General features: G+C 31.7%; 2 protein-coding genes across 3 annotated transcripts in view; one reads left to right on the forward strand and one right to left on the reverse strand.

The window, feature by feature from the left end:
• Nucleotides 1–3,140, forward strand: part of LOC116007250 (protein BONZAI 3) — an 8,142-nt gene extending 5,002 nt beyond the window's left edge. The window contains exons 7-15 of the mRNA XM_031247877.1: nt 228–289; nt 420–519; nt 883–997; nt 1,094–1,170; nt 1,283–1,420; nt 2,070–2,234; nt 2,320–2,433; nt 2,518–2,614; nt 2,717–3,140. Of these exons, the coding sequence (XP_031103737.1) occupies nt 228–289; nt 420–519; nt 883–997; nt 1,094–1,170; nt 1,283–1,420; nt 2,070–2,234; nt 2,320–2,433; nt 2,518–2,614; nt 2,717–2,847 (999 nt within the window). The 3' untranslated portion in view covers nt 2,848–3,140. The remainder of the gene's footprint in view (nt 1–227; nt 290–419; nt 520–882; nt 998–1,093; nt 1,171–1,282; nt 1,421–2,069; nt 2,235–2,319; nt 2,434–2,517; nt 2,615–2,716) is intronic.
• A 2,619-nt stretch (nt 3,141–5,759) lies between these two features.
• LOC116007051 lies at nt 5,760–13,548 on the reverse strand. Of its 2 annotated transcripts, none has more exons than XM_031247627.1 (18): nt 13,409–13,548; nt 12,515–12,696; nt 12,275–12,356; nt 12,024–12,164; nt 11,564–11,733; nt 10,427–10,700; nt 10,178–10,281; nt 8,935–9,220; nt 8,614–8,820; nt 8,234–8,491; nt 7,729–8,148; nt 7,386–7,649; nt 6,946–7,289; nt 6,703–6,876; nt 6,509–6,613; nt 6,331–6,400; nt 6,144–6,242; nt 5,760–6,046 (listed from the first exon to the last, which is right to left on the reverse strand). In XM_031247627.1, exons 2-18 carry the CDS (start codon nt 12,664–12,666, stop codon nt 5,957–5,959), a joined length of 3,240 nt encoding a protein of 1,079 aa, XP_031103487.1. In that variant the 5' UTR covers nt 12,667–12,696; nt 13,409–13,548; the 3' UTR covers nt 5,760–5,956. The 2 variants fall into 2 exon arrangements, with proteins under 2 accessions (XP_031103487.1, XP_031103486.1); XM_031247626.1 differs by having other exon boundaries at nt 13,405–13,548.
• Nucleotides 13,549–14,420: the final 872 nt, after the last annotated feature.

Raw genomic sequence — 14,420 nt, forward strand, 5'->3', positions numbered from 1 at the left:
TATATATATATATATATATATATATATATATATATATATATATATATATATATATATATATATATATGTATGTATTTATTTATTTTTATTTTAATTATTTATTTATTTTGATTCTAATGCCTATTACTACCAAACAAATACAATTACCAAGTATTTAATTCTAATTACGATTTTGATTCCAACATTTGAACCAAACGCCACCTTCATATTTCCTGTGTCTGTTGTAGGATAACCCTCTAATCATTGAGTGTTTTGACTTCAAGATCAATGGTAATCATGTACTCATTGGGTATGCACTGAATATATTTATCCTTCATTCTTTCTCTTTATATTTAGCTTATTTAAAACATCATGGTTGTCCAAATATCTTACCAATTCCCTTGGATTTTAGTATTAATGGTACAGTTTACATCATGCAGAAAATTACAGACGACAGTGGCAGAGCTTCAAAATCTTCACAATGCTAATGCTGGAGCAAATTTTATCTCACCACCTTCTGGTTTCCGGAAACAAGAAAAGGTTTTAGTTACATTTGTACTTTATGTATATGTTTTTTTTGATACATTAGATTTCCCGGCTTAGACTAAACTAATCCTAAGCCCTCAAAACCTCTGCTTAAGAGTCGTTAGAGGAGGTAAACCGCAAGTTACCTAAGCAATCTCCCAGTCAATCCCTGTTGTTGACTCTGCGCCCAAGGATTCCATCTTCACACTTCCCGCCAACTTAGGGAGCCCAAGGGCCCAAACTCTAGTTTGGGGAGCCCTAGCTCCAAGATGTTGTTGGTGGGAGTCGAATTTTTATGTTTTTCCGCTTTCTCCGTGACTTGTAGAGTCTTTGCACCACATGCATGTAATATGTGACTCACCAGTATTAAACATTCAGCTTTTGAAGACTCAACTCTTTGTGGAAGAATTCTTTGAGAAGGAACTCTTCAGCTTTCTTGATTACATTTCTAGTGGATTTGAGCTTAACTTTATGGTTGCTGTCGATTTTACTGGTATCATCTTTCATATCTCTTCTTTTTTTATGTTTTATTGTTCTTTTGGTATTCTTCAAGAGTTCTTTGCTGATACATCCTACTTTGCATGCCCAGGTTCAAATGGAAACCCTCAATATCCCAGTTCTCTACATTATATCGATCCTTCAGGAAACTTAAATTCTTACCAGAGGGTAAGGGAATGCCATCTTCTATAAGAAATTAAACTAACTGTCATCATTACAATGTAGTGAAAACTCTCTTTGGTCCACAATAGAAATTGACTAAATACTGTACTTGCTTCAGGCTATAAAGGAGGTGGGAGAGGTCATACAATTCTATGATTATGATAGATGTTTTCCTGCTTGGGGCTTTGGAGGAATGACATATACTGGAGCAGTATCTCATTGTTTCAACTTAAGTGGAAGTTCAAGTTCCTCCGAGGTCAGAAGTCTATATTGAGTCTAAGAGAAAACTAAACTATTTTGTTTTATCTGCGCGCAGATCATTATATATTTTGTTTGTGCATGTTTTTGTGTTATGATTTGGTTTTATATTACTTCAGCTACTAGCAATTGTTATATCATGGATCAAGGTTTACCTGCATTGTGGACGCTGGTCCAAAATTACATTTATATTGTGTGTTTACTTTTAATATATTATATATTTTCAGTTAATAAATTATGTGCTTATTACAATTAACATATTATGTGTCTAGAGTTAAAAAATTATGTGTCTGCAGTTAACATATTATGTACCTTCAATTAATTTATTGCATGCACAGGATCGACAAATTATTCTGTGGACCCAGGTCCACCTTGCAAGGTGGACTCGGGTCCAATTTACATATTGAATGTTCACAATTCAAATTGTGAACATTTAGTATGTAAATGGACACGTGTCCATGGTATAACTATTGCACAGGATCTGAAAATGTCATTTTGGACCAAGGTCCACAGTATAATTTCCCAGCTAGGTTTGAAATCCTAGTTGTTTTGAACACTCTTGGTCTTGTTGGAAACAGCAACCTTTGGGGTATTGTTGAATAAAACAATGTCATGTATTAAGCTTTTACACAAATGCTGTTTCACAGGTTCAAGGGGTGGAAGGGATTATGAATGCATATTCAAGTGCTTTGCACAGTGTAACTCTTTCAGGACCCACCTTGTTCAGCCATGTCATTAACAATGCTGCAAGAATTGCTGCCGAGTCCCTCAAAAACCACCACAACAAATACTTTGTCTTGCTCATTATCACGGTATGCAGTAGTGGAAAAATAGGATTTGCTCGATCTCATACGTTTAGTGCCTATATGTAACGTGTTCTTTTGCCTTCGACTGTAGGATGGAGTTCTTACTGATCTTCAAGAAACCAAAGATGCAATTGTAATGGCATCTGATCTACCACTTTCGATTCTTGTCATCGGAGTTGGCAATGCAGATTTTACACAAATGGAGGTACAGGAAGGGTATTTTATGTATTTCTCCTTTTAGAAAAACCAAGGTGGATCCAATGATAAAATGTATTTTTTCATGGGATAGATCCTCGACGCTGATAATGGACAACGACTAGAGAGCTCCACGGGAAGGGTAGCTGCACGAGACATTGTGCAGTTTGTTCCCATGCGTGAAGTGCTTGGTAAGTGTGGGATTATATATGCACTGTCCTCTCTTCTGCAATGCTCCTATGAACAAAAAAAACCGAGAATTTTTATGCCTTTATATAATTGTATGTATGCAGGTGGACAAGTTGCAGTAGTGCAAGCTATGTTGGAAGAGTTACCATGGCAGTTCCTAAGCTACATGCGAAGTAGAAACATCAAACCCCTGAACGTCCCCCCGCCTTCTACTGCTCCAACTCGACCGTGCTAGGTTTCCGTTGCTACAAAGTCTAATGGAGTTAGTTGGGAAGATATTGTCAAAAACCTGGAAACCCTTTAGTTGCTTAGATATGTACATGCTAAGTTAGAGTTAGCAGGAAAATATAATGTCAAACAACTCTTCCCTGGCACATAATTTTCTTATTGCAACTATTCTGTTTATAATCATTCTATACAAGAAAGATGTCTCTGGACAGTGAATTGAAATGCCAAAAACACAAACAGGCCTTCCTGTTCATGAATGTACATTAGTGATGTCTATGGCTCTCCTTCTCCCTTGATGAATATGAGGAACTATGATAGTCACAATCTGCGTAAAATTAACATTGTTAAGAAAATTTTGGTGGCATGTTTACTTAAGATTGAAGGAAATATACCTCAAGAAGAGTCAAGTTTTGACTTTTTCCAGATGTTCTGTTTTTATATAGTTTAGTAAACATATGGTATGAGTTATGAACAGATATTGCATTGTAATAGAGTCATTAGTACTAAAAAAAATGGTATGAGTGAAAAACCTCAATAGCTAATTAGAATATTACCCATGACTTCGATTTTTCCTTCTTCTCCCTCTCTTTTGCTAATCCTTTTCTTAGGTCCCTCACCTTTTCCCCACCAGCCCATATGCTCAATTGTTGAATTTGAGCTAAAGTGTTTGTTTGATTTAAGCATTGGAATCCGAATGGAATGAGAATCAAATACTTGTAGATTGTAATAGTAATGAGTTTAAGTATAACGAGTCACTTTGTTGGGTAATAAATAGAAATTGAGATCAAAATAAATAAATAATTAATTAATTAAAATATATATATATATATATATATATATATATAATTATATAGGGATAAGGGTCAAATAGACCCTCCAACTATGTACTAAAGTGCAATTAGACCCTTGAACTACAAAAACATTCAATTAGACCCTTAAACTTGTTAAAATTGTGCAATTAACTCATTTGACCTATAATAGTATGTCACCCCAAGTCACTTGCCACATAAGATTCCATGTAGATTAATATTTTTTTAAAATTATATTTTAAAAAATCAAAATTTTTATATTTATATTTTCAAAAAAAAAAAAAAAACACCATTCCGCCATGGCAGGTTGGCTGCCATGGCTTCTTTGTCCATGGCAGCCAACTGCCATGGCTCCTCCGTCCAGATTTGGACGGAGAAGAAGCCACGGCTTCTTTGCCATGGCAGGTTGGACGGAGAAGAAACCACAGCTTATATTTATACTTTTACAAAAATAAAATAAAATAAAAATAAAAAAACCAAGAAAAGTAACATTCCGCCGTGGCAGGTTGGCTGCCATGGCCTCTTTGCCCATGGCAGCCAACTGCCATGGCTTCTCCGTCCAGAATGGACGGAGAAGAAGCCACTGCACGGCGGCTGTTAAATCATAATAGTTATATTTATATTTTTACAAAAAAAAAATAATAAAAATTAACATTTGCCATAGCAAGTTGGCTGCCATGGCTTCTTTGTCTATGGCAGCCAACTATCATGGCTTCTCCGTCCAGATTTGGACGGAGAAGAACTAAAGAAGCCACGGGTTGTTAAATCAAAATAGTTATATGTATATTTTTATCAAAAAAAATAAAATAAAAATTCACCATGGCACGTTGGCTGCCATGGCTTTTCCGTCCAAATTTGGACGGAGAAGAAGCCACAGCGGTTGTGCCCCATTCAAATCCGGCTTCTCCACTTAAGTTTTTTTTAATGAGTTGCCAAGTCAGATGTCATTGACTGGTTACCTTTTGCTAACATATTAAATATGTGAATTGCACAATTTAAATAAGTTTAAGGGTCTAATTGAATATGTTTGTAGTTTGAGAGTCTAATTGCATTTTGATGTATAGTTGGAGGGTCTATTTGACCCTTATCTTAATTATATAATGCATGGACAACAACCTTTTATTTTTTATTTTTCATTTTCTCTACCATATTTTTTACTTCATTGTTTAAAAGTAAAGAATAAAATTATTCTAAAAAAGAAAAGTAAAAAATAAAATGATAATGAATTTTGTAATTACTAAGGGTGTATTTGGTTCATGGGTTTACACATTAAGAATGATAATCAAAATCAGTGTTTGGTTGACAACTTTTTAGAACACAATTATGGGATTTGATTACTTCTTTAATTAAAAATCGCATTCCCTAATTAAAAAAGAGTATCATTACATCTTATTAATAATCTAATTTTTAAGTTTAAATTAGTATTTTTATATTTTTGTTTTGATTTTTTTTGTTCATATTGATGCTTAAGAGGTCATTATATTAGGATCAATTACCTTGATTTTTTATTTTTGTATTCTTAAAATATTTATTCACATTATATGGTCATACATAACCAAACATCAATATTAATAATTATTTGAATTCCACCCTGCTACCAAACATACAAAATGCTTTTACCAAAACTCATCACCATTATCATGTACTCCGTATTAGATTCCCATTCTAATTTCGATTTTCAAGTGCGAACCAAACACACCCGAAAAGATTTGATTCTAATAGTAGAATAACAAAAATAAGCAAACAAACATGATAATGAGTATCAAACCCATAGTCCCCAACCAAACACACTTTAACTTCTTCCACTAATATAGAAATGTCCAAATGCATCCATTGTTCATCCATAAAAAAGACGTGTATAATTCTTTTAAAATATTAAAAAGAACAGACGTCTGTTCCAGACTTTTGGAACAGACACCTATATTTAAAAAAAAATATTATTCAAATTTTAAACCTATCTCCCTACTCTACAGAAAATTTATCATGCAATATTCAATTTGAAACATTCAAATTCTGCAATCAGATACCATCCAACATATTCAACCATCCATCTATCCACATATGCATCTCAATTAAATTTCAACCAACAAATTAATCTACAATGCATAAATTTAATCAAACACATCTAATAACCATAATTTTTAATATAAAATCAGATGCTCCATAATATATATTGCTAACTACACTACTCTAACACATCTAACCTGACACATTATATATACATGCATACATAATATATATATATATATATATATATATATATATAAAATATAGTTTGATAGCTACAATCAATTATAGTATTAAAAACTATATGCATTCTTCCATAAAATATTTCACCCACATGTTGCGTATCTCATTGATTTCCTTGTTGGAGTAAGCATTAGCTTCTTGAAATGCCTACAAAAATTTCAAATGAACAAAGTATTAATTATATCATTACTGAGCTATGATTAAATGTTTTAAAAAATACCTAGTTCTATTACTTTTTACATACCTTATCCAAACAAGTGTAGTCAGAATATTTTGTGCAGATCTCATACATATATCTCATAACATAGTATCCACACTCAACACCTCCTGATTGTTGAGGACACTAAAAAGTATACATATTACTATATTAGTAATCTAAACAATACATTAACTAAAAAAATCGTACTAATATTAAAATTTTAATTTCATACATGAACTTTCTTCCAATCAACCATGTTTCTTGCCCTTTGCCCTCTTTGATTCGAAAATGATCGAAATGCCCTATAATATTAATTTAGGACAACAATTTACAAACTAATGAATATCAAACTTACACAACAAATATAATAACCCAAAGAGTTATATATATATATTAATAATTTTACTTACATATTCAATGCTGGCTTGATTTCTAGGGTGCGGTCACATTCTATAGGATCTAAGACGTATACCATTTTCGGATTAATAGAAATCACTAGCAACAACCAATGGTGTCTACATTTTATAAACATGTGTATTAGACATTTAATAAAAATAATTCAAATTAAATTATATAAATAAAGAAAAAGAACTAATTATCTTACTCTTGATGGTATGGTGCCAAAATGAATCTATGGCTCTTAAGTTGAAGCATGACATGAGCAATATATGTCGTAACAACATCAATATTTAAGTCAACATTAGCTTTCGAAATCTGTGTTGGACACATAAACCCAATTGAGTTGACTCCACTTTGCTTGCACAACCGATTAAGACACCTGAAAATCCTTAAATAAGAAATTCAAGAACAAATAAAAGTTTTAAATTGATAAAATATAAAAACTTACAGTATAAACACTTGTATAATAGACACATCAAGCCATTTCATCGTCAATAAGTCTTTAATGTCCCCCATCATCACATAAATGGCATTCACATTTCTATGATGGAAGATTGCATACTCAAGCTCCAACTCGAAGTAGTCCAAATTGAGAGGCACTGATTTTAGCAAAGTGACTAGTTGCTTGCATTCATTTCCCAAATGTTGTAAGACATCATCATCAACAAGGAGGGGTTGTGCTTTGGTAGTAGATAGCCCATCATGCTCATCCTGCTCATCATGCTCATCATGCTCATCACTCTGTTCATTCATTCCTTCATTTTGTTCTTTTGAATTTATTATTATATTTTCCTGTAAATATAAATTTTTAATTTTTAATCATAATAACAATTAAAAAGTAAACAAGAAAATTTTAATAAAACTCTAAAAAGAGAAAAAAGTTCTTACATCTTCTAAAAGAACTAAATGCATAGGCCATTGTGTAAAATTTCTCACGATCTCTCCCAAGTTGGTATAGTGTTGAGTTTTCACCGGTAGAATAAATGCTTCTGCACCCTTAACAACCTCATCCACCAAAACCTTTACATGATTAGGTAACAATGGTTGATTTTGCACTATAGTGTCAGAGCTAATTGGGTGAGCTATCCCTCTTGCAACTACTAATGGTGTATCACCAATAGGACATAAGGCAAGACGACACCGAGTTGGGTTCTATTATTCAACATAAAATAAGATATATGTTAATTTAACAATTGAAATAATATTTAACATTAAAAACATTTAATATTACCTTAATCATGCTAAATGAATTTAGATCAACTGAGTGGCAATTGCTACGAGAAAGTGGTGGATCAAAAGGAACACGCTGATCAACGGGAAACTGTTGGGGAGCGTTTTTCATTAAGTACTTGAGCTGATCATTTAGGATGTCTATCGCAGGTTGCATTGCTGATATTGTTTCTTGCTTGACTTTCTCAGCAATATCAGTATAAACTTCCTTTTTGATAATCTCTCTAAGATTTTCAACCGAAGCAAACCTTGCTTTTCTCTCCTCTGGGTCTGGCTTGCCGAAAACATCCCTAATAGTGACATATACACCAATACCTCTCACAAAGCCCGAGTGATCCTCCTTACCAGTAACTGCTGACAATATATCATGGTGTCTTTTTGGTTGAAATGATCCTTGGCTAACTTCTTCACACTTCTCTACCTATTTAATAAATAAGGTAAACTACATATTAGCATTTTTCTCAATATTATTTACATTCAAGATATTTATAAAAATTATTACTTACAATTTTTTGAAACACCTCCTTTGTTTTCTCATTGGGAATGTAATAATTTCCATCAGTTCCTTTTTTAGATCTTGCCCGAATCCAATCTAAACTACGATCATCAGACGCAATGATCGAGTTAACAGATGCACACGAAGATTGTGAAGACAGAGGGTCTGATATAAGCCACTCTGACTTTTTACCAGCATATCCACCAGACCCTAAAAAATGTGGATGCTTGTTTAGGGATGATCGTTCCCTTGCCAGCTGACTTTTCTCCTACAAGATAAAAATTATTATTTTAGTGATTTGTTAATAATAATAATAATAATAATAATAATAATAATAATATTAATATTATTATTATTATTATTATTATTCATACAAGTGATTAAACATACCTTGAACTCCTCAGTCTCACGATTTGCTACAAATTTCTCCCATTGTGCATCAGTTAAGAAGCCATATAACTGTGTGGGAGATTCATATCTTGGGTGCTTCTTAAAAATAAAATCACGCACTAATCTAGTTTTAAAGTCTTTCCACCGCAGTCCCGCAACTCTTAATACTGTTTGTTTCTTTTCATCATTTGGAATGTTGAACTCCCTCTAAATAATATCACACACAATCAACAATCAATAATCAATAATTATTTTTAAAATATATATATTATTTACAATTATATCAATAATTAATATTTAATATATAAGAATATTAGATACCTTAATCTCTTCCCAAATTGTATCCTTAATGTCTTTATCCACTATATGCCAGTTGCTAATATTAATATCTACATGACTTCGAACCAAAGTACCAAGGAAGGACTTAAACTCCCTTCCATATTGGCCTATTGGCCTACTGTGCTTGTCAAACTCAATTGATAGTTCTTCATCTAATTTCTTCTTTTTCAGTTTTTTGCAGATTGTGGGACCTCTTGCTTTGGGCTGAGAAACAGACTTCAAAGTAGGCTGTAAAGTAGATTGTGAAGCATAGGGCATGCCTATGTACCTAACAATGCAAATATATATGTCATGAATGAAGTATATACTAAAACGCTCAAAAGATGTCATTAATAATCAATTAACCTTACACTTTTAAATATATATATATATATATATATATATATATATATATATATATATATATATATTACATTTCAAGGTTATCTTCTCCTAAGGTTAAAGATTAAATACCAATAGAAAATAAAAGGATTTGATCAATCATAAAATCACAACAAGGACACATAATGAATTCTTTACCATTTTTTATTTTATTTTCATTAGCATATTTTTTAAACTCTTCAACTCCTTACACATATTCAAGTGTATACATCCAACTTCGATCCATATTTCTCACTGCCACACAATCAATTTGTCTAATTATAAAATTTTAGTCTAAGCATGAAGAAGATATGGATAAATGAAGCTGGACACACATAGAAATGATATTTCAAATTGATATATTATAAATAAAATCTAATTATATTATAAGGATCTAAACAATTAGTTAAGATTAGTTCATTTTAATTTCCTTCAAATTAATATATTATAAATAAATATCACATTACAAAAACAATAAAAATATTCAATAAAAATTACACAATTCAAAAATACAATATTAATATATACTTTAAATAAATATCACAAATTAATTTTAGAAAATCTAATAATAAATAAAGCCTCGCTATAAGGATTTAGGAAATTAATTAGGATTAGCTTATTTTAATTTTCCTCAAATTAATATATTATCAATGAATATCACAAATTACAAAAATAATCCAACAACTCACAATACGGAGTAATATATTATAAATAATCAAATGAAAAAAATCTAAATAATATTTTAATCAATTAAACAAACAAAAATAAATTCCAATATAAACACACATTATAATGAAAATAAAAAATAAAATAAATAAATAAATAAAACAAAAACAAAAATAAAGCAAAAAATTGCTAGATTTACCTTTCTGCCAAGCTGCTGTCGTTGCCAAAGGATTGTTGCCAAGCTGCTGCTGCAGCTGCCGAAAATTTCTTGGGTTGACATGATCGGTGCCTTTTGTTTTTAATCTATATTAAATGAGATAACAAAAGATAGAGCCTTGGAGAAAATGATAAGAGCTTAAACCCTTCGTGCTTACTAATAGAAAGAGCACATGACAAAGTAGAAAAGTTAAAGGAGATTAAAATAGACTGATAGAGGATGCATTTTGACCTTAGGCATTGGCTTAGAGGGTAAATCCCATGATCTATTTGATGTTGAAAATGAAACACCTTCCCTGCATACATGTATATATTGTGCCTTTGGAAGACTATATAGATGGGCCAGAACTCGACAAACTTCATCTATCCCAGTCTTATCTGTATCAAATGCTTTCCACCAAGGAGGATTCTCAGGCAAGGGTACTTTAAACCTACGGGCTGTAGCATAAACAACTCCACAGGCCACAACCTCACTCTTAAATCTAACACACAATGTTGTGCGCAAACTGCTCAAAATATGGGTAAACATCAGCAGGATGCCAGGATGGAAGAAAGAAAAATGTGCTATAAAAAGGAAAAAGAAAAAGAAATTATGAAAATTGAGCTGCATGGTTATCAAAGATAATTGGAAAGAACCTACAAGTTCACAATTTGAAATTACTGTACTGTGCCACCTTTAAAAACTATCTACCAAAAAACTCAAATATGATATAGTCGGGAAATCTACAACCAAAAAAAAATACAACAGAGACTTTTGTTTTTGATAGGTTAAAATATTCAATAGATCTCAATATCTCATACAAATTTAATACACAGGAAATATTAATAATAGCAAGTACATCTTATCAGCTCTAAATATAGTAAAAGAGAACGTAATTTGAGACATTACATCTGGAAGCTTCAACAGTTTAACTTCACATTGAAATAGGTTAGGAACATCACATTCAAAATGCATTCATGTGGAAACATTGCTTACATACGGAGTAAACTATCAGATAATCAATCAATCATTGTTAGATCAGTGGGGTAGATTATTTTGGGCAAGGAAAGTTTTACATCTAAAAAAACCACAAGTAAAACTGTTAACATGTTAGGGGAGCTCAGAGAGTACTTGTAGCAAAAACTAGTAAGAAACTAAGAGAGCACAAAAATGTGATTGAACCTAACACTTAAAAATACTCTGCATTAACATTTAAAGCATACACAATACTATTCCTTTATCACTTCTAAATATTTTGCATTAGCATTTAAATCATACAGAAAACTAAGTACTGGTACTGCCAATATATACTATTTTATGAGAGAGCATGTGCTTGTAAACAGACAGATCATATCTACTATGTCACAGTTCTGCTTGTTTGAATTATACCTGTCATTTGCAAGATTCCATGCTTCCTGTCTCAATTCATGAGGCATCTCAAGAATTGTAATATAAATTGATATAAATTTATGGGGGTGTTCAACATGGCAGATGAAACCCATCTCTTTTTGAAGACTCCTTTTTGTTCTAAACAAATCTGCCTTCAGATCAACATATTTCTGTCCAAAGAATGAATAGCAGGTGTTTAATCTAAAACCAGCTTGCCTTCAGTTGAAAAGACATAAAACCAAAAGGCAATACTTATAAGTAATAACAAGCATCTTTTTCTTGTCATTTTGAATGTCTTTCTAGAGAAGATTTGTAAACAGGGCAAAGAAAAGAAGATATATAGCCCAGAAAGCTAATGATAAAAGGCAATCGAATACCCACTTAGATAAATTGTCTACCTACAAAATGGTAAAAAATTGTTCCCCAGCTCATGCAATGTAAAGATTATTCAAAATCTAACCTTTGAAGAAGTATCCAAATGTTCTATGGGTAAATTCTCCCTCCGACATTCCATTCTGTGGAAAACAACGAGGACTTGCCCGGCTTTTCTGGGGCATTGTTCAAGTCTTGAGGCAAGCCAAACACAACTAGCAGCAACTATCTACACATAGTATAATGCCATGTCAGCATGAAGATTGCAACTTTTAAACTTACACAAGTAATTATTTGCTTTCATTTTTGGGAGGAGCAAGGGGGAGAGAATAGATATACCTTCACATTAAAATGAGCAAACGACTTCTTGCAATAAAAACGGTGGAATAGTACTTGACCCGTGGCCATAACAGCTTGATGTCTGCAGGTAACCACATTAAGGAGATACAGAGGCCATGTGTTGATCCAAAAATAAAATAAATCTATTACAATGGCAACTACTTACTTGAAGATGCATCAGTATCAATAACTGCATAAATAAATAAATAAGATTAAAAAAAAATAAAAAATATAGGATACAGTTTCAATAAAATTCCACTTTCTTGGATAAGATCACAGCCATAGATTCGAAGGGTTCTCTCAGTGGCTTCATCTATTCCATCTCTTCGAGAAGGTGAGTTCTTAAGCTGCTCATCTGTTAGGTAAAATGTGTCAACTGCTGTGTGAATCATAGTTGGTCAGGAGTTCAAGATGTCTATCAACTGCAAACAAGAAAGAAAGCAAGCTTCAGAATCCCTTATTCAATAACATTACAACTGTTGCAGAAAAAGAAGCAGTATTTACAGAATGAAGTGTAAGCAACTCAAACAGTGATTTGATATGTGTAGTAAAATTTGAAACATTTAAGTTGATTATAAATTTTAATTATTTATTCTTTATCAAGTGTCAACAGAGTAATAATTTTAACCTGAAGTGCAATACCCAAACAATCCAGTAGATACTTACAACTCTTGGATATAAATTGGATTTAAATTATCCTCCAATACCCAAATACCCCAAAGCCATTATCATCTCCATCAGACTCATAGGATCAAAAGCAGAAAGAAAAAATCAAAATTTTGGCTAACATAATCACGAAAAAATTAACTAAACGATTCAATTCTCGATAGCAATTCTATAAATAATGACTCTGACAATGCCTCTATTAAAAACAGCAGAAATCGAAGGCCATGCAAGAAACTAACCAGGCATCGGTTTCAAAGTATTAGATTATTTCTCTAAAATTCAATTCCAACTTCATAAACTACTCCAAAGAAAAATCAAAGATTAAAAAAGAAAAATCTTTCAATTTGATACTTGAGCGGGAACCCTAGATGAATAGCTGAAGCTAATTCCAGTATGGCAATTTCCAGAAAGTTCAAATATTGAAACATAATGTAAAGATTGTAGGATAGTAGGGCGTTCTGTACCTACCCTCCAGCACTCCAGTGGTGTTGTCAAAGACTCCAAGTATGAAGCCGATGTCGCTATGAAGAGCGTTGAGCACTTAAGCGTAACTGCGTAATAAGTGTTTATTGTTGGGTTAAAGTAAACCGAAATACTTGTAATTTTCTCCTAATCTCCCACCCTCCCGGACATAGACACTTTTTCGGACATTTAACAAATTTAATTTATGATCCAATTATTATAAATCATGTAAGAAGAATTTTAGAAGGAGAATAAAACATTTTTCTTTCCCATAACATCATAATAAGTGTTTGTGTGGAAACCAAAAAAATATGATTTTTCTGAAAATTGAATTCGGGAAAATCGAAAATGATTTGTTTTATAAATAAATTAAAAAAACAATTTTATTTTTTAGTGTTTTGTTGAAAATTAGAAAATAATGAGATCGTTTACCAACTTGAAAAAATGGATTTTCCAAAAAATAGAAAAATGGAGGGGTGGAAGAATGGAAAATGGAAAACTTGTTTATTAAAAACATCTCTCTACTACCTCTTTTCATCCCCATTCTTCCGTTTTTGTAAGAAAATGGAGAAAAAAAAAATATCAAGCTCTCCATTTGGAGAAATGGAAAACACACAGGTGAATAGTGCATTACATGTGCGAGGACCAGGTTTGACTCTTGCTAGGCACAAAGCTTTGTTCTGCTTATTTATTCCTTTTTGCTCAAAGCGTATTATTATTATTATTATTCTCTTTATTATTATCATTATTATTATTATTATTATCTTTATTATTATTGTTATTATTATTTTATTATTATTATTATTATTATTATTATTATTATTATTTATTTTATTATTATTATTATTATTATTATTATTATTATTATTGTTGTTGTTGTCGTCTTTATTATTATTATTATTATTATTATTATTATTATTTTCGCCCGTGCGTTGCACGGAATGGATTTGCTATAATATTTTAAGAATATTTGGATCAATATACAATTATATAAATTATAACATCAAATATTATATAG

The sequence above is a fragment of the Ipomoea triloba genome, chromosome 15, assembly GCF_003576645.1.
Source record: "Ipomoea triloba cultivar NCNSP0323 chromosome 15, ASM357664v1".
Taxonomy (NCBI): domain Eukaryota; kingdom Viridiplantae; phylum Streptophyta; class Magnoliopsida; order Solanales; family Convolvulaceae; genus Ipomoea; species Ipomoea triloba.

Coding starts and splice junctions, on each gene's coding strand:
- LOC116007051 (XM_031247627.1), bottom strand. CDS start 12,666: ATGATTCACACAGCAGTTGACACATTTTACCTAACAGATGAGCAGCTT. Junction 9,221..10,177: donor GACAGCAGCTTGGCAGAAAG/GTAAATCTAGCA, acceptor TTGCATTGTTAG/GTACATAGGCATGCCCTATG. Junction 6,047..6,143: donor ACTACACTTGTTTGGATAAG/GTATGTAAAAAG, acceptor AAATTTTTGTAG/GCATTTCAAGAAGCTAATGC.